The 22,977-nt window shown below is 41.2% G+C and overlaps 1 protein-coding gene across 4 annotated transcripts in view; it reads right to left on the bottom strand.

The window, feature by feature from the left end:
- The window catches only part of ATXN10 (ataxin 10), a 98,859-nt gene that overhangs the window by 60,720 nt on the left and 15,162 nt on the right, over positions 1–22,977 (bottom strand). For all 4 annotated transcript variants that reach the window (XM_048301318.1, XM_048301320.1, XM_048301321.1 and 1 more), the window contains 2 exons: positions 12,359–12,455; positions 11,307–11,471 (listed from right to left, as the gene is read on the bottom strand). In XM_048301318.1, coding sequence (XP_048157275.1) covers positions 11,307–11,471; positions 12,359–12,455 — 262 coding nt within the window. The remainder of the gene's footprint in view (positions 1–11,306; positions 11,472–12,358; positions 12,456–22,977) is intronic.

Raw genomic sequence — 22,977 nt, 5'->3', positions numbered from 1 at the left:
CAAGCGCAAATCTTCCACAGTTCCTGAACTAACAACTCACAGCCATCCACAGTTAAACCTTCAGAATCATCACAATCAACTTCATTTTTCACGGACTTAAGTAGAACCACAGACTTTTGTGTGGAGCTGCAGAAGAAAATAGCACAGATCAGTGCTGCCCAAAACACAGAACTTGGCCTAAGAATGTACAGATTTCAGCTGACAATGCAGTGGAGTAAAAAAGTGCATTTGAGGAGACAGCCTGAAGCCTGATTTTTCCATTTTGCAACTTGGGCTATGAATTTAAAGCTTCATTTTTATGTTTAAGACTAGATTGAAGAAACCTTCTTGACTATTTGCCTTGTAATTTAAAAGTGATCAATAATTATCACAGAAGAAGATCTGCAGCTACTAGGTTCACGTTCCTGATCATTACTGCAAAGCAGAAGGCCTGTAGTTCAGCTGTTACTTGGGTTTGTGCTCCTGTACTTCCTCACACACATTTTGCACATTCTGTGGACTAGACCTCTACTGCTCGAGGAGCTTGGAGTATTTTAGACTAAAATTTCTGATTCTTACCTTCTGGTTTCATGATGTGATGCAACACCTCAGAAAAAAAACAAAAAAAAGCTGTGGCTGCCCCATCCCTGGAAGTGTCCAAGATCAGGCTGGACGGGGCTAGGAGCAACCTGGTCTAGTGGAAGGTGTCCCTGCCCATGGCAGGAGGTGGAAGGAGATGGGCTTTAAGGTCCTTTCCAACCCAAACCAGTCTGTGATTCTATGAAGTATCTGCTTCTGTATTTAAGTGTATCTTTTATCTTATCCACTGTCTACACCGTGTCATGCAGAACAGAGCACAAGCATCATCACCAAGAGACAACAGAAGAATCGGTAGTGGAGTAAAGCACTTCTAGCTCCTTCATTATGCCCAGAAATTTTGGAGGTAGCTAAGCAAGGATGCAGCAAATTCAATTTACTATCTTTAGTCCTCTCAGCTCTCCTGTTTTTCATTTGTGGCATGGAAAAAGAAGAGGAAAAGTAAGACCATCCACAATTCTGAAATCAAAAAAGATATTCAGTTTTGGGTTACTGACTGAACATGGCATTTCAAATGCACACAAAAGGTTTTGGGAGGAGACGTAAGCTCTCTCTGGGGGCCAACAGCAGAACCACTGGAATAAACTGAAGCCCACTGTAATTTAGTGAAGGAAATGGCGAAAATTAAAGCTGTTATGCAAGCGTAACACAGTAACAAATGAACAGTGTTAAATATGCCAATTTTCTCGACTCTTGAAAAATTCTTTGGCTAAAATCCTAAAAAAACAAGCGCTTCCATAGTAGATAAATACAGCAGGAGATGTTCAAAGACTTTATGACAGCACAAGGCCTGCATTGTACCAAAGTGATGCTCAGAAGCAGCCAAGACAAAGTGGTATGAGATACATTTGCACTCAGTATATTACAAATGGCCACTAAGCTTGTTCCAATCAAAGCTGGGTGTAAGCAATCAACTTTATCATCAAATGTCATGCTACATGCTACAGTTGATTTTATCCCATTAGCAAATTTAGGGAACAGTTTCCTCAGTCTCAGAAAAAGAGGGAGACAACCCCACATATACTTTCCAAGTACAAAGAACAAAACATGGCAATTCTCTACTTGATCAGCAACCTTCTTTTTCAATCTCAAAACCAAAAGCATTTTTCATCACCCTACAATAATGCCGCTCTATCCAAAATATTTAGTAAGAACTAAATAGCTATATTTTTACTGTAATTTAACAAACAAATGTAATAAATCATCCACGTTTTGAAGAAAAGTAAAGAAGAAAATTCAGCTACTTTGAGCCAACTTTTGAACTCTTATCACCAGCCTTTTTAGATGCTAAAAAAGCAATATGCCTAATGAGGAATTATTTGGAATCAGAATATATTTTAGAAGTAGAAGTAAATTTCATCCTTGCACAAGAATAGAAGAACCCTACCAAAACAGTTTAAATAAACAATTACAAGTATAAAGCTATTTAACAACAAATGGAACATGTGCTGTCATAAAACCTCTAGAAATGAGATAATTCACCCCACTCCCACACCAGCACTTCTCGCTCAGAAGGAGAATAAAGAAACACATTTTCATATTTAAGGCTTGGTCCTAAGTATCAAACATCACAATACTCCTCTCCTGTGCTGAACCAAGCACAACAGTGAACGTCCTTCCATCTTCCAAAGGCATTCCCATAATGAAAGCATCCTCCCTACTGGCCCCCACCAGGTAAACTCTGAGGTCTAGAAGACTAAATTCGGATTATGTGCAGTATTTCTCTGATTCAGAAGATACTCCCACTCAATTTGACAGCTACATCTGAAAGGCACTAAAGAGAGATTAAATCTAACTTATATGTAAAATTGAAATAATTTTTTTCTGAAGAGCTACCAAGAAAAAAATGGAAGATGATTAGCAATGGCTAACAGCACTTCCTGCTCCCCCCTCTCCACAATATACACAAGAAGAAAGAGGTGACAAGATAATTAAACGTATGAGGCTGGGCTTTGAAAGATTGAGGAAATCTGTGCCAATTCACTGCTACTGCAAATAGAAAGTAGAAGCTACTCAGATCTCTAAAATTAAGGAAACTTTTCCAAGTGTCGGTACTATTTAAAACCACAGCTGAACTTGGAACCTGCAATGCAACTGCAACTTTCCTGGAATTAAAAAAATAATTACTTTCCGGAGAGAAGAAGAAGGGGGTGGAGGACATCCTAAACTGTCCGACAGAAAAACACAGTTGCCAGCCCAATGAAAAAAAAAGTTTCTTTACCACACACACACACCAACTAAGCAAAAAAGAGCAGTACTGAAGAGTTCTATCCTTGCCTTTAAATCTGTGCCCACAGGCGAGACTCCTTGCTACAGAAGTACCAGTTTCTCTGTACACATCTTTCCACAAGCCAGGACAAAATAACCAAAGGCAAAAAAATGGGGAGGGGTAGCTCCACATCCTAATCTTTATAGTCATCATTGAGCTGTGGTTTCAAAATGAAAGTGGATGTTCAGCAAAACTTACTTCAATGCCAAACAGCTGACCACACTCCTAATACCATTTTTCTGAAAGCCAAAAGGCATATTATGTCTCTTATTTTAAAATGGAGGATTTTTGTTCTTTGCTCTTCAGGAATCAGAAATACAACCTGTTTTTCCTGTCCGTATGAGCTGAACTGCCCCATGCACACACTTGGAAAAACTGATGATACAAGCTATACTCTCATCTCTAATGGAGCCACCAAAGTATTTCTAAAATAAACAGCTTTTAGAACACAGGTTACAATAAATTATAATGTAATTTTTTTGTACTACTTTTTCCTAATTATTTTACAAAACACATATTCTTCCAGGTTCAATATTCTAAAATAGATCTCATGTAGGATTGTCTGTTGGTTTCTCTTCTAAATACTGTACCTTCTACACTGTGTGACATACTTTGCTACTGATTAATACAAAACCAGGAGGGAGTGGATGTGGATGTACGTGGAAACACAGAGATACAACTTTTGAAAGGCTCCACAATTTTCCAGAGCCAAAGGCTCTCTCATATTACTGAAAAAATAAAACAGAGTGTTTCTTTGGAACAGCGTGGTAGTTTGTAACAGAGGGCTCTTCAGACCTCGGTAGCAATCACACAGAAATAAAGTAGAAAATACATTTCAGTTACTGAACAGTTATACTCAGTTATATTTCAGCTTTGTTTCCTAAAGGATGGATATGTCCAATTTCCTGACAGCATCCTTTGGTAGGAAGTGGCTGTTGAAACCAAGCAGCACCAGAACAAGAATCAGCTTATGGAACAAGTTTGCTGATGTGTTTAAGATATTTAAACATTAACATATTTAAAGTATTGGAGCAAGTCCAGAGGAGGCCACAAAGTTAGTAACGGGACTGGAGCACTTCCCTTATTGAGACAGAATGACAGAGTTGGGGCTGTTCAGCCTGGAGAAGGTTGTGTGGAAACCTCGCAGCACTTTCCAGTATCTGAAAGGGTTACAGGGAAGCTAGAAAGGGACTTTTCATCAGGAACTGGAGTGATAAGACAAGGGGGAATGGATACAAACTGACAGAGAGTAGGCTTAGATTAGATACAGGGAAGAAATTCCTCCTGGTGAGGGTGGTAAGGCCCTGGCACAGGTTTCCCAGAGAAGCTGTGGCTGCCCCATCCCTGGAAGTGTCCAAGGCCAGGTTGGACAGAGCTTGGAGCAACCCGGGATAGTGGAAGGTGTTCCTGCTCATGGCAGTGATATTGAAATTGGCCAGATGGAAACTTTCTAACACAGTTTGAGTATTAGAAAGCAGGCTTTCTTTATGGCAGCATCGAGCACCCAAGGGGATCCTTCCTCCAACTGAGTGCTCCGAGCATCAGGTGAACAGAATTTTTATCACACACACTGATTACATATTCACGAGCGACTTCCTTGACTTTATTTTACACAGTTGCACCCCTTATTGGAAGTCCTTATATGGTTCTTTGGGGTCTGTCTTCAACATCCAGTGTCCTTTTCAGGTGGCTACTGCTCAACCCCCCCTTCTGAGTAAGCACAATATCATTGTTTTGCATAACTTCTGTTTGTCAGCCTTGCAGAGCTGAGATGGCATCCTGCCTGCGTTTTGTATGACTTCTGTTTTGTCTGCTTCTCCAAGGCTACAATGTTCCCTTTAGTTGATAAGAGTACAATGTTATTCTGTTCTGCTATCCTTATCAAGTGAGTAAAATGCTGTTCTGTTCTACTGTCTTTATCACCAGGGAGCTGGAACTGGATGAGCTTTAAGGCCCCTTCCAACCCAAACCATCCTATGATTCATGTTCAACTCAATACATCAACAGTTCAGAATTAAATTTGTGTATCATTAGAGATACTTTGGAAAGATGGAAGATACACAGAAAATAAATTACTGTCACACAAGGCCTTGAAAACCATGATCACCTCTTTGAATAGAAACATAAGATGGAAGAGAGGGATGGAGGAAGCAGACCCAAAAGATGAAGAAAAACCAGTAACAGTTTAGGAGACAGACCTGCTGCTGTTTAGGAACAGATCAAAAAGAACTAAGTAACACTAAAAGAAAAGGGAAATAAAAGATCACAAGAAGGTGGAAACAACTGAACTGAACTGAGAGGTTTAAAGACTTTCTATGTGCAAAGAAGCATTTTAGAGGCAATGCTAACCCACAACCATGATCATGAGCAGAGCAAATTAGAAGAAACCTGTTCCTGAAAGGGGAAGCCCACATTAAAGAGCAAAATTTCAGGACTAAAGCTAGGACAGGAATGGTCCCTGATGAACCAGGCCAGAGTAGCACATTTTCCACCACAGTTAGGCGGTGTTAATTCCTGAGCTAAAAGCTCAGGCAGTAGCTCACTCTGCAAAGAACAGCATGTTTTCTAGAAGACAACTGCACAGCAAAGAACTGTTGAGGAGATAGGATCAGTTAATTAGGGTATGCCAGAAATCAGATAGATCCAAGAAAGGAAGGAAGCTTGTTTCTGCAGAGTTAGTGTCTTTACAAAGACTTACTCTTTGAAGTACATTTTGTAACATCATACACCTTGCAACTTTGCAAAGCAGCAAGCTCGGGGCACTCTCCACAAGCCCAGCTACAAAGGGCTACCAGCCAGTCAGACAAATATTTTTAAGAACCTCAGTTGGAGATATATACCATCTGCCTCCTCATATCATTGCTTTTGAGAGTCAGACCAGCAGCAGCAACCTCAGATTCGCTCCCTGTATTCAAGATTACAGGACTGCTAGCCTGAAACAAGTTCAGGAGCTTGAATATAAGTACTGAATATAGGTTTAGAGGCAATGTAAAAATACATTGTCTAATATATGTTAGTTAATATTATTTCAATATGCCATTCAGCATCTAACATTAAAAATGGCAAAGATAGCAATATGCAAATAATCCTGGAGCTGTTGAGAAGATCAGCCTTCTAAAAGAGAAAGAGAAGGATGCATCAGTTCTTAAATCATTAGAATATTTATTGAATGTGTATATTACTTTCTCCAGCTTCACAGATTTCAGAGATAGAAGCATTTCTGAGGCTGACAAGTAACCACAAGCTTAATGAAATGAGCCTTCAGACCATCTGATCCAGAGAAACATGATCACAGAAAAACTGAACACAAAATTTGACCAGGGCATTCCTTATATAATTGACTTCCTCCTTTATTAACTATTTCTTAGCTCAAAGCATGCCACAAAAATACTTAATAGAATGTGTATCACCCATGAAACACACTTAAATGTGCATCACAGCACTCTCTTTCTTTCAAGTTCTAAGGCAACTTTTTGTTACGTTGTCAATCTACAAACACACTTTAAAACTGCATCAGTGCTTAGTCTCAAAATTCCACTATGCTGATCTGCAAAACAGATCTTCTCTGTTTCAATAACTGCTTAGGAAGTCAATGACTTGGCTTTCCATCACTGATTAGAATCAGAAGTTGCTGAACTTATTTCCCATGACCCACCCTGTTGCAGTGGGGATACTGCAACATGCATATACCAAACCAGGAATCCCGTGGAAAGGAAATATATGTGGACAGACAGATTCTTGATAGCTGTTTCAGAGAGATGTTTATTTCTCCAGCCGCATGGCCGGAGCTCTGCCCAGGAACTGTCCCAGTCACGGGACCAAGGGTCCTTCTGCCCGCGCAGGGAACACAAACCAACCAATGGGAACGAGGCTGAGCAGGGGCAGGGAAGCCCCGTGTCTGTGCCCTCAGGGCCCCTCTGCCAGGGCTCCATGGCAGGGGAGGGACCCCAACACCTCACCCATTTTATTTTAATAAAAGGAGAACGAAAACAACTGGATAAACATAACAAGAACAGTTTCAAAACAAAACAAGCCACCCTCCTGAGTCTTTAAATGTCCAAACAGATTCTGTGGAACATCTTAGGGCTGACAGAAGGGAGACAGAACTCTGAGCATGCTTTGTGGGGAAACTGAGGCAGGAGAGGGTTTAACTTCTTCCCTCCCCCTTTTCATCCCCCACTCGGCATTGGAAAGGGATTTTTGGGGACACAATTGGCAAAAGCATGGTTTTGTGAGGGAAACCACGGATGAAAAAACGGATTGGGAATACACTGGGGGTAATAGGACATAGGGTAAAAGGGAAAGGTGGGATTAGGAAAGGGAGACTGTAGGGGGGTCTTACAATGGAGATACTGTCTAACATGACTACGATTTTTTGCATATATACTGCCTTTTACAGGAACATCATCAGGGCCAGTGACCTGTGATGCTTGTAACCCTTTTCTACCTTGTATAATTTTGAATTCCACCACCTCTCCATCTCCCAAGCTTGGGATGCATTTTTCAGGGTTATTCTTTTTAATAGCAGTTCTATGCACGAATATGTCTTGCTGGTTGTCACACCTTGTTATAAAACCATAATTTTGCTTAACATTATACCATTTTACTATCCCTAAGATCTTAGTTACTATGATCTTTTCCTTTTTCCGAGTGGCTGCTGTTTTCTGTCTCGCTGCATCTTTGCTCTCTCTTTCGGTCGCTCCCATGTTGGAATTGTCGGAGCTGCTGGTGCCTGCGCGCTCTTCCCGGGGTCACGTTCGAGGCTGCGTGGGCCGGGCCGGGCCACGCCGCTCAGTTCTCCGTGCGTCGCCTCCTCTGGTCGCAGCTTCGCTGCCGCTGCCGGGCGCTGCACCCACGTCTCGGCCGGGCCCCCGAGCGACGACCCCCCCGCGCCCTGCTCCAGCGCGCGTCTCGGCTGGGCGCGGCTCCGTTCCACCGCCACCGCCGCCAGCCGCCGCCCGCGCACCGCCCCTCTCGGTCGGGCGTTCCCGGGGCTCGCTCCACCACGCGCTGTGCGGGGCCGGGCAGGCACCGCCGGGTCCCGCCGCGCCTCGCTCCGCTGCCGACACTGCGGCTCACGTGGCTCCGCCCGCGCGCGGGAACTGCCTCGCTGCTGCTCTCAGAGCGCTCGGTGCACGTGGCCTGGGCCGCACGGTCCCTGCGCCAGGATTCCCTTCGCCAGGACACAGCTGACATTGCTCAACAGTCTCGGTAACTAAATAATATTCACGAAAATATTCTTCCATCGGCATATATTTTGACTCCAATATTAACTGTGTCCGAACGGTTTTCCAAAAGCCCTTGGTAAGAATTAAATCCCAAGAAACATAGAAAAAGTTCTTAAACAACCGTGCCAGGAAGTGTTTCAGTTCTTTTTGAGCTTGAATCAAGCTAAAATTTACAAATTGTTGTTCAAGAATCATTTTAAGTTTAAGATAAACGTCCATATGCGGCTCTGAGAGCCAAGAGTCTTCCCACGGTTCCTCCATAGTTTAGACATGGAATAGCAAAGCAAAACCAAGAAGAGGAATCCAAAGTTTCCAGGGTTTACTCACACAAATCAGTTGCTTAGGGATTGGGGATCGTTCTGCTCACAATTCTCCACCATTATGTTGCAGTGGGGATACTGCAACATACATATACCAAACCAGGAGTCCCGTGGAAAGGAAATATATGTGGACAGACAGATTCTTGATAGCTGTTTCAGAGATGTTTATTTCTCCAGCCGCATGGCCGGAGCTCTGCCCAGGAACTCTTCCAGTCACGGGACCAAGGGTCCTTCTGCCCGCACAGGGAACACAAACCAACCAATGGGAACGAGGCTGAGCAGGGGCAGGGAAGCCCCGTGTCTGTGCCCTCAGGGCCCCTCTCCCAGGGCTACACGGCGGGGGGAAGGGACCCCCAACACCACCCCTTTCAGGAATCAGAGCCAACACCTCAGATATTCCCTCTTTCCTGACCCAAAATCTTAGTCTTCTACCCAACGTCTTGTGACTTGAGAAGTAGGCAAAAATGACAGGAAAATTCCAGAAAGCTACATCCTGCCTTTGAAGACCCTTCCACTGCTCTAACTGGGAGAGGAGTTTATGGCAGACAGAAGAAGAACGGCAAAAGTTCTGCTACCAACTGCTGCCTCTAAAAAAGAAGCTCTGAGGAACTGCTCAGAACAATCTCAGATTTCCTTGGATAGAAACTGTCTAACAGAACTGCTGTGAAGAGGCAAAAGACTTGTCCCTTCACACTTGGAAGAGGCACCTGGAAAGAGGTTCCTCCTGAAATTTTCCTAAGGACTTTTCCAACTTGAAGATGGAAAACTGGACTCTAAACATGAATATAGGATTATTAACAGAGAAAGAGCTGTCAACTCACCAAAATAAAGACTTCAAAGGTGTGCTTGCATTCTAGTGATGGGTGAGGAATAGAGAACCCAACATGTGCTAGCTAAATGGAGTAGTGAGGACTCCATGGGAGCGGCTACACTTCAGCCAATGGCCTTAAATCCAAATATTTATTCTGGATGTCCTCTCTCTGTCCTAACAATTCATGGCAGCAACTGCAAAAATAGTTTGAGCACCATAGTTGTTTACTTGCAGAATGCATTGGATACTGTCTTAGAGGAACATTAATTTCATAAATTTCAGTGCACAACAGAAGGGAATAAAATAATGAATAGAAGTCTGCCTATGAGCTGAGCTTACGTAGTTATTCAAAGAAAAGAGTTCCAATACCTAAAAGCAGCAACTGACAGCAAGAAAGACCTGCCAAGGGGAAGAAAAAACACACACGTGGCAGCCACCTCGTACTTGTAACATGAAAGCAGATGCTCCAGCTCAGAGACAAGAAGGTAGACAGGAATTAAGTGGTACTTTTAACTTTAAGGTAAAAACATCTTAATTCCAGTCACTTGTGAGTCAGCAGTGAGCATAACCTCCAAGAATAATCTGTATTTCAGTCCAGCCATATAATACCATAAAATGGTTGCTGAGGACTTTTGCCAACTGTGGCACAAGAGACCCAAACCTTTCCAACAGGACATTAGCTCTCTACAAATGCCACAGCTGTGTAAATTCCTTTCAGCAATCCTACTGGGATATACTTCAGTGAGACCTGAAGTACAGCTGCAAATTTTCAGTGTTAGAGTTTGACCCTTTTTCATTTCAAGACTACCCTGGAAAGAGACCATTTCCCATCCACATCAGACATCCATGGCGGAGGTAAGACATTTTCATCATAACATCAACAGAATCCACTTCACACTAGAGAGATCAGGGAAATGGATCCCTCAGCATGTATTTTGATGCTACATTTATTATGCATTTATCTTGAAAACATAAATTTACCATGACGACTTTGGTATCTCAGTCAAAACAAATTTCAACATATCTTCAATACATTAAGAAAATTAAGGATGATTAGGATAATGATCTGAAAAGCAACATTTTACACTTGTTATTGACAGATATCAAAACTAAAGACTCAGTTTGTAATTTCTGAAACAGAAGTCTCTTTGCATGGCCCTAAACTTACAGTTGGCTTTTTGAAAACTACTTACGTCCTAAGCAAATTGCCCTTGTCATTAAAAAAGCCCAGCCACAAATAAATTTCAGATCATTTTTTTCACTACAAAAGCAAACTATAAAGTGACACTTACTTCTCATTCAATCATCTTAAGTCTGGGTGTTAAGACTTTCCAAATAGCTTCTAAAACCCCAACAATTCTTCCTAATTAAATTTTGAATTTAAACATGATCTTTAAAAGAATACTACAAAAACATACAAACAATTTTTTTCCCCTTGGAATAGAGAGTGTAACAATTAGCTGAATGTGCATCCTTGATACGCAGGGCAGCACATTCATCAAAGGCATAACTGACAACAATACTTAGAAGAATAGCCATTAGTAAAAAATATAAAAGCTCAGAGGGATAAAGCCACTGATTAGGTGCTCTTAAAGTATTAAATGAAGATTCACAAACAAAGTCTTCCCTGTTTCGGTATAAAAATAACTGCATGTTGCAGTAGAAAATGGATGCGTTAAAAAAACAAAAAAGGAAAAACCCCAGATTTTATGTCGCACTCACAAACATTAGACATAGAAGTCTTCCTAGCATGACCTGTCTGTAAGACTATTCTGTGCTAACCTTAATAAATCTCCACAAACCAGCACACAAGTATAAATTAGTCTGCATTCTAGAACCCTGTTTCATTAAAAAAAGAAAAACAGACCATGATTTGAAAATTCTTATGTCTTCAACAAAAAAAAGCAGTCTTATTTCATCAACAATCAAAAGAGTCATTGAAACTATCATGAAAATTATCTCTATACTAAATTACTAATTTCTAATTAGATCTTCATTTACTACTTTGCAGTGTCATAAGTTTAGACATTTTAATACAGTGATTTACACCAGAAAAACACCTAATTAAGAGATGAGGAAAAAGAAAATTTAAAGATACATACGACCACTCAGACTCCAACTGCTCTTTGTAGACTCTCAGGACGTGAAGAGTCACAGCCAAGTTCCCAGGATCCAGCAGTTCTCTCACTCGCTCTGCATTCAGGCAGGTGAACAGGACCATGCAGCAATAGGTGACAATTTTCTCATCGCTGTATGTCAGGCACGTCCTTCAAGAGAAAATATGGAGTTAAGGGCAAGTTAAAACTGGCCGTGGAAAAACACACTAGTGGCACTGAGCTTGCTGAGTTGTCCTTTGCTGTCTTTCAGAGAACCACAAGTTTCTCACTGCCTAAGATGGATAAAAGTCACCTGCATGGAAAAATATCCAACTCATCAATGAAGGTCAAACTTCATAGGAAGTTTACAAAATTATTGCTAAATTGGAACTGCTTTTCTTATCGTAAGGTCTTCCTACATCGGGTGCTAACAAGTGGGTTCCAAAAACCCACTGAGAATGATTATCAAATTGAATGGAAGTGCCTTTGTCACCAGCTCACTATGAAGAATCTGGCTGAACACATCAACAATATTGTCATGTGTCTGCACAAAATAGTCTATGTAATACTTCCTTACACGTATGTCATCAAATCCCCAGGAAGATATTCTGGTGAGGCTAGGAGGGGGACAGAAGGATTAAAAGAGATGAAGATTAAGAAACTTTTGTAGGTTACATTTGATCCACCAGTACTGACAGATCTGCACAGCAGCAACATGAGAAAAGAAAATGCTGTGTTCTCGGAAATGAGTGTAACTACTTGAAAACGTCTGAAATAAAGCTTATGTTTGAAGCTCGTCATTCAAAATAGTTTTCTTCCAGTTTCTGTTAAATTAAATCAATTTACTGTTAGTTTAGAACAAGCAGGTTTTTAAAGGTTCTGACTCCTGCGGTTGACTAACAAAAAACATGTACAGGATATGGTCTCAACCAGCCCATTCTCACCAAAGTTATTTTTCAGAGCTTCACGGTGCTAGCAAAGGCACAACCAGTATGTACAAAAGATTTGAATACAACCACGGAAATGACACTAGAAAAAAAACCCGCATCCATGCTTACAAGAAGAGATCTGGGAAAGCACACTTCCAAATGCTATTCTGGGAATCTCCATTTCCTGCTGCAATGTTTCCAAGAAACTGGAGACTACAACGAAGAGCTGAAAGAAATCCAGAAAATATATTAACAAGAATTCAAAGCAACACTAATGAATTTCACAAAAACTACCTACTTCAATATTCCAGATACACACTGCAGAATCCATCTCCAGGAAGCTTTAGGTTATGTAACTTCACTGCTACTGTACACAAATATTTGCATTTTCTCTTCTAATGCAAATAATTTTACTAAGTCTTTTAGAATTACACGCAAGACTTGTCTGAGTATTACACACTGGCTACTAGTGATTACAAGAACTAATTGACAGGTCCTTGCTCCTCACATTATATTCTAGTTAGCTAGACAAATCATTATAGAATTTTATGATGTGCTCAATATCTTCTACTTTCTATCCCAGAAAAATGAAAGCCAGCTCTCCAAATAGCTCTGCCTCCATTTTTGACAATTTAATATAGCTGATTTCTGCTCTTACTCCAAAGGATTTATTTCAGCCTCCTCTCAACACAGATTTAAAATACAAGAAGATGATATTTCACCACACAAGTTAATATCCTAGAGCAGCCAAAAGGTGTAAATTAATAAAAAACAACAGCATGAACCCGAAGACTTCACAAAATTAAAACACTTTTTTGTCCTTATCAACAGCTCTGAATAGCCTGGCCCTTATTAATAAGTTGGCAAAGAAACCTGAAATTGAATGTTAAAATTCAGTGCAACAGATAGTACAAACAACAGCCTAATACACATGGAGGCAGCCGGTACTGCCAGGTTCTGCAAATCTAAAATTAGGTCTCTTGCAAAGGTGCTGTGCTGCTGTGCCAGCTGGCAGCCAGATTTCCTACAGAGAAAATGTATGGGCATATGTCCTCTAGGGAACAACAAGAAAGCAAGTCTAAAAGGTGGTCACTTGGGCTTAGGGAAAAGTAACTTTTTTTTTGCCATATATATCTCTATATCTATATATCTATTTAAGCCCAAAATATGTATGTATTTTCCATAATGCATCTTGAATCATATTCTCCTCTAGTTCTTAAGATCTCTGTTCTCTCCCCCTGCACATCTGCACTGGTTTATTATTTTCTGCTCATCACCGTGCTTCCGCTTTTCCCACCCATCTGGTTCCCATTCTGCTGACTCAGGAGTTTCTGAAGGACAGCAAGCATGGGCATGCCAGCAGACATTTTATGGAAATACTTCCCTGCTAGAAAAAAATCACAAGGCTGTAAATGCTAGGAACAGGTATTATTTCCCTTGGTGAATTGCTTACCTGTACAGCAGTAAGAAAGGTCTCCCAAAGAGACATCAGGTTGGTTGACTATATTCTAATCTTTCCCTGAAATTTGCTTGACTTTGTTCAGCTATCAATTACACCTTGGTTGTTAAAAATTAGCCTGTCCAAAAAGTTCTACAGACCAAGGAAAAAAGTTCAAGATCTTGTAAAGTTACCATTCTTACTGTAACAAAGAGGAAATGCCATGAACACATTTACAGTACAGTAATAAATAGCTACGAATTCTCCATTAATCACACAGTAGACTCAATATTTGTGAGAGCAACCAACGCTGCCCTTGTCAAATAGTGATGTCCTGAACAAGCACGGAAGATACAGGAAAAGGTGACAATTCTATGGATGCACCCATGGAAAAAAACTGGTTTCATCACTAAGTGCTTGTTCTTAACCAGTAAGAGTTAACATTTTCTTTCAATTAGAGGACACAAATCAATATATGGGCAAGTGGATAATCTGTAACACAAAAGCTATTGCATCTATTCCCAACTAAGGAGAGAATGAGGATGTCTTGATAATGCAACATTTTGCCATACAAGTAATCTCACATGATGAGTCTCAGCAATTCATTTCTGTTCATAGAATCACATCTCCTGAGCACCTGAGGCAGCTGAGCAAAGCCCAGTGTCCAGGTCACACACCATATCCAGCCATCACCGATAGAAAGGCATAGATGAAGAGGCACGAACGGTGTGAAAAGCCATCACACCACACCTAGAGTAGCTCATCACAGCACGTTCTCTGAACGACAGCACAGCAGCACCTGTATGGTTGTGTTTAAAAAACCCAAACATCTCCCCCAGAACTCCACAGGGGGTGGCTGTGGAATACACAAATGTCTCGTGCAGTGCTTCTCTCCAAAAATGACTCCAGGTAAAATGTACTAGCCTAGCACCAAGCTACCAAGGGAATTTTGATACAAGCACTGCAAATCTATACTAAGGTATTTGTACTTTAAAAAAGAAACTCCCCAAAAATCCAACTAGAGCCGTTAATTCACAGCGAGGTATGTGTATGTTAAAAAATGCAGACACTACAATAAAAGGGAAGTATTGCATTTTGAACTATGGAAGTCTTCACTTAGCATTCAATTTCCACATTTTTCTTTTTTGTTTTACCTCTATTGGACTTGAATGATGCCACTTATGATTGAAGTATGCTTGGAAATCTGTACAATACAGATACTGCTTTTCTCATCTCTAAGAATTTCTTCATCATAAAATCAGAGAACCCTACAATTACTAAGCTTGGAAAAGATCTGTAAGATCATAAAGTCCAACCATCAACCCAGCACCATCATGTTTACCACTAAACCATGTTCTCAAGTACCACATCCACACCTTTTGTGAACACTTCCAGGGATGGTGACTCCACTGCATCCCTGAGCAGCCCGTTCCAATGTTTGCCCACCCTTTCCATGAAGACATTTTCCCTGATATCTAATCTGAATTTCCCCGGCACAATTTGAGGCAATTTCCCTCCACGGCCTTTCCACGTCCTTACAACTAAAGCAAGAAAATGTAGAAGCTGATGAAGACAGACTTCCATTTTGCAATTGAATCATAAGCCATGTGCTTTCTGAAAAGGGGGCAGGGAAAAGGAAAACAAAAAAGAGGGGAAAATAAAACACAAGACAATTTCACTTTGTAAATGTACAAACCTTCACAAAGCTAAAAATAATTGTCTTAAACAATTCTGTAGCTATCAGCATGCCTAAATTCTACTTCAAAAAAAGGTTACTCAGTATGTGGTCAAGAGGACTATTTTTAACCTGATGGTCAACCACCGTGAAATTGCATGTACTAAGATGTAACTTCTGATACACAGATTAACCCTGGAGCTGAAGAGATTCCCCCTCACCAAGATTTCAATAGTTCCTGAAAAAGCTGGTATTCTATAGCAAATACACAGACTACATGCTGTTTTCACAACCAGTCTGCAACGTCTTAAGGAGACTTCTCTAGGTTCTACAAAATAACTTCTTTATACAACAGTGCAAAGGGTACAAGCAGAAACACCAACTCTTTACCTAATGAATTCTGGTACCGAAATGTTTGTCTACATGTAAACTGAACATTTCGTCGCTCATGACCACCCATGACAAAGGTGAGGCAGACAATACTCGATGGCCCTGTATGTGGATGCTTTAAATTCACTCACGGCTCCCTTTGTTCCTTTCAGGGCTTTATTTTTACAGAACGACTGAGCCAGGCTCTAGTGCATGCTTTTCACTTAATTATTATATTGACATTATCTCATTTAACAATTACATTGTATGGTCTAAAGGACCACAGCTGCTCATCTGATCCCACCTCCCTGCTCCAGCAAGGCCATCCCAGAGCACACAGCATAAGACTGCATCCAGATGGGTCTGGAATATCTCCAGTGAGGAGACTTCACACCCTCTCTGGACAATCTGTTCAGGGCTCGGGCACTGCCCAGGAAAGAAGTTCTGCCTCATGTCCAGGTGGAACTTCCTGGGCATCAGTTCCTGCCCCTTCCTCTTGTGCCATGGCTGGGCCCCATGGAGCAGAGCCTGATCCCTGCTCTGAGCCCTCCCTGCAGACAGGAACAGACAGGGATGAGGGCCCCTCTTGTGGGGAGAGATAAGATAGAATTTGGTTGTGGGCTGTGGGATGTGCCTGCAGAGGCACATGGCAGCACAAAGGAGCACATGGCGGCACAGAGAAGCTTGTCTCCACCAGACCCTGGGAGGAGGAGGTGGCACAGGGCAGACCCCTATGGAGAGGAGCCTGCTGGCAGCTGACAGACGGGTGAACAGCGCATGATCACCCCATGGAAGGACATTTAGAAAGTGTGTTGCTGATGTGGCAACATGGGATAGGTCATGTAGTGAGGATTGCCATATAAGGAAACACTGTGCCTTAGAAAAGTGTATAAAACCAGCTCATTCCTTTGAATAAACGATTCAGATTCCCTGCTGCTCTGGGTCTGTGACTCAATCGCTACACCCTCTCAGCTGTGTCTCCTCCTGAGGCTGGACAGGCCCAGCTTCCTCAGCCTTTCCTTGTAAGAGATGCTCCAGTCCCCACAAAGACTTCATGTCACACAGTGCCATTTGCAGAATGAGATTGTGTATGAGATGAAAATTAAAATCCCTGGAGTTCTGAGGACAAGACTTTACGCATTAGGATTTAAAATTCAATACCTTGTTTCCTTCTGTTCTGCATGGTTAGAACAGGAGCCCACAAACGTGCTCAACAATCTCTTCAAAAAACCTTGACAGCACATGTAGAGGCTTCAAACAGTCCTAAGAGATGTCCATTCTTTTTATTTGGGTCAGACAACACAGTGATAGTTTTGAGTACAAGCCTCTGCCTTTATTGGAGTTATAAAACAAACAGAGATATAAAATAGATCCAACCAAAGCACATACAAAGCTGTACATCTCTTGTCAGACTGCAAACATAAAGCTTACAAACTTGTATCTCTCTTAGTGGTCTAACCAGTAATATGCAGGAAAAACAGAGCTGGAGTGCCCCCTCTGCACTGGAGCAGACACAAAGCCTAACAAGTCCTGGGACCACGTCCCAGGCTCCTGAGAGCCTGCACACTTTTAGAGTTGCCTGCAAGCTTTGCAAATCCAAACTGTGGGCTGTGAGCCATCAGGGAGAGCAGCTCTGGCTGTTTGTAAACAACGGCAGAATGCTTTGTGATAGACTGCCAGTCCTGGAAAAATAAAACCTCCAACTCAGCATAAGGTGTAGACCTCTATTAGTATAAAAACTGAGTTTCCACCACTACCATCCGGTCATTGACTTGTTTCCTTGTGGCTGCAAGTTAAAGCAACTTCCAGTCATAGAGTTATTTGCCTCTTCACCACCATGAATCATACCACAAATACTGATGAAAATGTATTTTCCTTGGAAAACAATCTGTCTAGACTACTGAAATTGAATGTACAATACATATATGGGTTCTGTCATTTAACGTTATTAAAATAGTACTTAGTATTTTATTGCTGTAAATAAAATTAATGTCTAGCTACCTATTATATTTCCACCTTGGTCTTACTGCACTTGCTGCAGTGCAGACTAGTAACCCATTTTTACCATCTGTGGAATACCAAGAATGTTGTGTTTAGTAAGTTTCTGCTCCCCCTCCCCTCCATCTCCTCCACTTCAGAAACAAAGTCATGCTCTTAATTTTTTCTTTCCCTTCAGAAGTGCCAACTCTAATTTTAACAGAACATTACGTGCACTGATTGGACAACCCTTGTGTTCTTGGAAGATAAATGTCTAGGCAAAATATCAACACTTTGTTCTGACTTAAAAGGAGAATTTGACTTAAAGGCAAGTAAAATTCTTGCCATGCTATTAAAAATGTGGAGTTACAAATAAATTAGAAGGGAGCTGGAAGAAACCATCAGACCACACATCAAACTAGCCTCTGATGCAAATTAAGTTCCAACGAGGTCTCGTAACGGGAGATTCAAGAAAAACTTACTTGTGCATTTACTAGGAAAAGACTCAGTTTGACAGACCTTTGACGAGATCAGGTTCAAGCCAACTCTGATTCGTACAGTGCTAATAAGGCTTATCAAATATAGTATTAGAACCATTTTCTTTATCTCCTGTTATTTTAATTGCATCATTTAATTTTTACAAAGTAAACATAAATGAGGCTTGTGCTCATTTCTTTAACAAATTATCTATTAAAATCTAAAGGCATGTGAAACGGGCCTCCTGTTACATCCCCACAAGTAGCGAAAACACATGCCTGAGATTTCTCTCCTATGTGAAGTAAAACACTTTTAAGTGCTTGCAGACCTGGGAACTGCCTTTATTAGCTTCCTGCACACATTAGGATGTAAAATCTTGTCCTTGAATCAGCCCAAAAGCTGAGCCTAAATCTAATGCAATGTCTCTTTAAAGATCCTGCTGCAGTGAAATGAGCAAGTTTGAAGTACTGGGGAGTCTCAAACTGGGCTTAAACCATGCCAGGAAACCAAGAAAAATAAGGAGGACTTGACCACCCACTATGCATTATTACTGGTGTCTGACTGCGAGACACACTCCTCCTACATGATACCTTGTACAGGTCTGAAAAAAAAAAAAGAAGAAAATTATTAACATGTAAAGTACTAACCAAGACTATGAACAAATTTCTCCAATTACTTTTGATAGCATGCTGTTTGATTTAACCCAAAATTTCCACTGAAGTGCTTATATTTTCCCTCAAAAAAGCTGAATCATCTTTTTCTGTAAGTCTGTGGAAAGAGTACCAGACTTCCCCCCACTTCCTTGTACCATTTATATTCTGTATCTGGCTAATAAATGGACCACAGTCCTTTTGGAACACAGAATTACAAGAAACTTACACTTTACTTGCATATCCACATTAATGTACAGCAACAGTTTTATCATCAACCTTTTTTTGGGCATTACCATTTTACCATTTAGCTTTATACCTGTAAAGGCAGCTTACCTCTTCTCATTGCCATGTCTTTTTGTACCACACGTGGTATATACCCAGAGGATGGAAGAAAGGGGAAGAACTTGCTGTCTCTCACAAACTTACCTCCACAAATCCCACGTAACTTGGCAATATTCCCTAAAACTCTCAACAAAAGCAAAGGAGAGACACATTTCTCTCCAAGCCCAAAGCTGCTAGCAAAAAAGGATGCTGCAGGATAGGAAATACAAGTCTTGTAGCTTTTTGTCTGGAAAGCCATGGTTAGACAACTCCTGCTTTTCCACCAGAGGAGAGTCTGGAAGCTGTGCCACAGCAGTGATAATCAAACGGTTGAGAGCATGACATGATGAACTCCTACATAATTATAACCACTTGGATTTTTATCCCAATAGGCAACAGATGCCTCCCATTGTTCCCTCTGCCCAGATCTTCCTCTAGCTTCTTTCCATCCCCCTGCCATCTTCACTTTCCCTGGAGGAAAAACTGTAGACCCCTTGGGCCTCTGTGGGAGGCTCTTTAGAAGGGATTCTTCCTCTCAGCACATGTGAAAAAAGTTAAGCTTCTTCTCCCTGCATTAAATTTATGATGCTCTGTCTTTAGGAAGCTCTCTGCAGTTAAAAGGTTTGTTTGCCCCATTCTTCCCACCTTTATCTTGAGATCCTAATGTCCCTGCTGCAAAAAACATGGCAACCATCTTAAATCTAGAGATGTTTCTGCAAGGTTTGATTCACATATATTTGTGTAGAATGGAAACCTGCCTCATTATGAATCTTGCTGACATTATTCACTGGGGTAGTGTAGGGGACACTAAAGAGCAAGCAAGGAAGGAAAGGACTTACAGAACACTGTATTTAGAGATCCACAGAAATACAGGCATTACTGTTCATTTCAAGCCTCAACCAAAGTAACCAGAAACCATTCTAATTAAATAGACATCAGCAAACTCCTATTTCCTTTGTGCTCCAAGTGGATATCAGTCCACATTATAAAACCACTATGCATGCGGCATAAATCAGCAACATCTTGGCAGGCTATGCTAGAAAGCTTCCCAATTGCAGGAGCAGGACAAAAACAAACCAGCTCTACACACTGTCTAGAAGCTGTACCAGCAACAAGACCAGGGGAGCCCACAGGGCAGCCCACTGACCTACTAATTGTTCTGACTTAGGGATATTTCCTCAGGTTACTCTCTCTCCTAGAAGGAGCAAAATTACTTAAACTGACACTGAGACAGTCACTGCCTCTGCCTCCCAGTACAGCAATCAAAACATCTTTCCATGAGTGCCATGAGAAGGACAGTTTTGATCATCAATAAAAGAAGTATCAAACTGCTGGAAAGCACCAGCTTTTTAATCACTATTTCAAAGTCTGCTTCCAATGCCACCTATGCCATCAGTACCTGACAGGCAAACCTCATTCGGCAGGATCTGGTCTGTAATTCAAATTGTACCTCCACAACTTGCTGCAATAAAACACTTTTATACTCATATATGCACAGGCCATAAAATAATTCAGCACAGCTTAAACAGAGACTATTTACAAGGGCCTGGCCTGACAGGATGAGGGGGAATGGCTTCCCACTGCCAGAAGGCAGGGTTAGATGAGATATTAGGGAGAAATTGTTCCCTGCACAGGTTGCCCAGAGAAGCTGTGGCTGCCTCAGCCCTGGAAGTGTCCAAGGCCAGGCTGGATGGGGCTTGGAGCAACCTGGTATAGTGGAACCATGGCAAGGGGTTGAACAAGATGATCTTTAATGTCCCTTCCAACCCAGGCCATTCTGTGATTCTAAATCAGACCTTTACTGCAGAAGCAACAAGACTCAAGGAGAGAATCAAGCCCACAGTAGGAAAAAAAACCCCACTACCACAAATCACTGCATTCCAACAGTAGAACATTTAGACCAGAGTCAGGAAAAGATTTTAAAATGAGAGGAGAGTCTTCCATGGGACTAGTAAGGGATAAAGACAGCAAACTGGAGCTTACTATATGTGGACACAAGAGCCTACAACTACAGTTGCCTGTAATACTGAAGATCCAAGCCCTGCTGGAAGTTGGAAGCCCCACCCCCTCTTCCATTTTTTTTTTGCCATTAAGATAAGAAAGTGTTGCATTTAAGTAGAATCCCTGGTCCTACAATGGATCCTACAATGCCCTTCTTCAGTGGATTTAAACTCTCTCAAATCCCACTCCACTCCAAGTGTTATAAACTGACAAAAGAAATTAAGGCCTGTGTCAAGTTCCCATATTTATACCAGAAGTCATAGCCAACACTACACAGACACGTCAGGTTGAAAACACTGGTAACACTGGCATTTACTCAAAATCTCAGTTCCTGCTGTTTCACACAAATATACACAAATACCCCACACCTGCAGGGCACAGGGAACTGTGGCTGTACGCACTGCACAAGATCCAAAGTGTGGGACTCCCAGGGAATGGGGAGCTAAACACTGCAGGCAGGGCCAGTACTACATGCACAAGAGCTAAAGAGAATTCTGTATTTGCTAACTCAGGACAACTCATCAGTCTGAGTGCTCTTGGTCCAGATTTGGCTCTTTTCCTTCTGTAGACAGCTGGAAGCAGTGTAAAGGTTGGCTCCCTATTTTGGAGTTTCTGCAAAAAGGCCAAATCACAAAGCCTTGGAACAATGACCCGAACCAAGACCCAAGCAAATCAGAGTCTTTCCACAGCCTTCAATGAATTTTGGACCAACCTACGAGAACCAAGAGAACATTCTTGCCCACAGCAGGTTGCATCAGGTTGACAGCCTTTGGGAACGTGAAGTTGCACAGCTGGAACCCTTGCTGTAGGTGTTCTGAAGACAGTTCATTAAAAATCTGTGGCAATATTCACCAAAACACAGCAGAGACAGAACAGTTGTACAGTTACTGTTAAACTGCAGTATAGGGCAGGACTGGAGAATCTGTGCATCTGGTAACTTCCCACTGCACAGCAGCAAGTTCTGCCTGTACCTTTAACCTTTAGCCAAGGGACAACTGCCTATTGCTAGAAAACCTCACAATTGCTTCTTACCATAGATATTTCTGGGAGATGCTCGCACTCACTTTTAAGAGGAACTCAGATTCATTAAAAAAAAAAAAAAAAAGAAAAAGAAAAAAAAAAAGCTAAACACAAAGGAAGAACAACAAAAAAACCAAAAACAACAAAAAAACCCCCACCAAACGGTACAAAAGAACAAACCAATTACTTAAAACTTTCCTGTTTGGTAAAGCTGTAAAATGCTCTGAGCTATAATAATTAGGGGATAGCAAAACTCAAAAAAACAGAGGACTTTCTTAAGCTATAGAAACATGAAACCAAAATCCCAATACAAGTGCAACTAGCAGTTTACTCCTACCAGATAGTGTATCAACTGATTGTTAGGGCACACACTCTGCAAATGCTAGAGACCATGAAAATCCCAATATTATTTTTACAGATTGGAAAAACACAAAGGCCAAAAACAACACCAATAACTCAAATAAAAAACTCAAGCTTATGTTTACATAAAAGTTTGATGAGTATAATATATTCGTCACACTCCCACAATTATTCCCCGAAAATACTATAAATATTATTTTGACAATGTAATTATAGTTTTTATTTTAACAGTGGCAGCAACGTATTGGCACCAATCCCCCATACAAAAATCCTAACAGACAAAGCAAAGATCACACATGGAAACTGGCAACTCTTAAGGTCAGGGCTGTCCTTTATTCCTATGTCTAAAAAAAGTCTGTTTAAGTTAGCAGCTGGTTTATTTAAGCTGTAATACATATGTAGCTTTAATTATGCTAGCTGCAAGCAAAAGGAAACCCCAAATACAAAAATAAATGGG

Source organism: Corvus hawaiiensis, chromosome 4 (genome assembly GCF_020740725.1).
Source record: "Corvus hawaiiensis isolate bCorHaw1 chromosome 4, bCorHaw1.pri.cur, whole genome shotgun sequence".
In the NCBI taxonomy this organism is placed as follows: domain Eukaryota; kingdom Metazoa; phylum Chordata; class Aves; order Passeriformes; family Corvidae; genus Corvus; species Corvus hawaiiensis.
The sequence above is the reverse complement of the archived record's forward strand: the minus strand, read 5'-3'. Positions and strand labels throughout refer to the sequence as shown.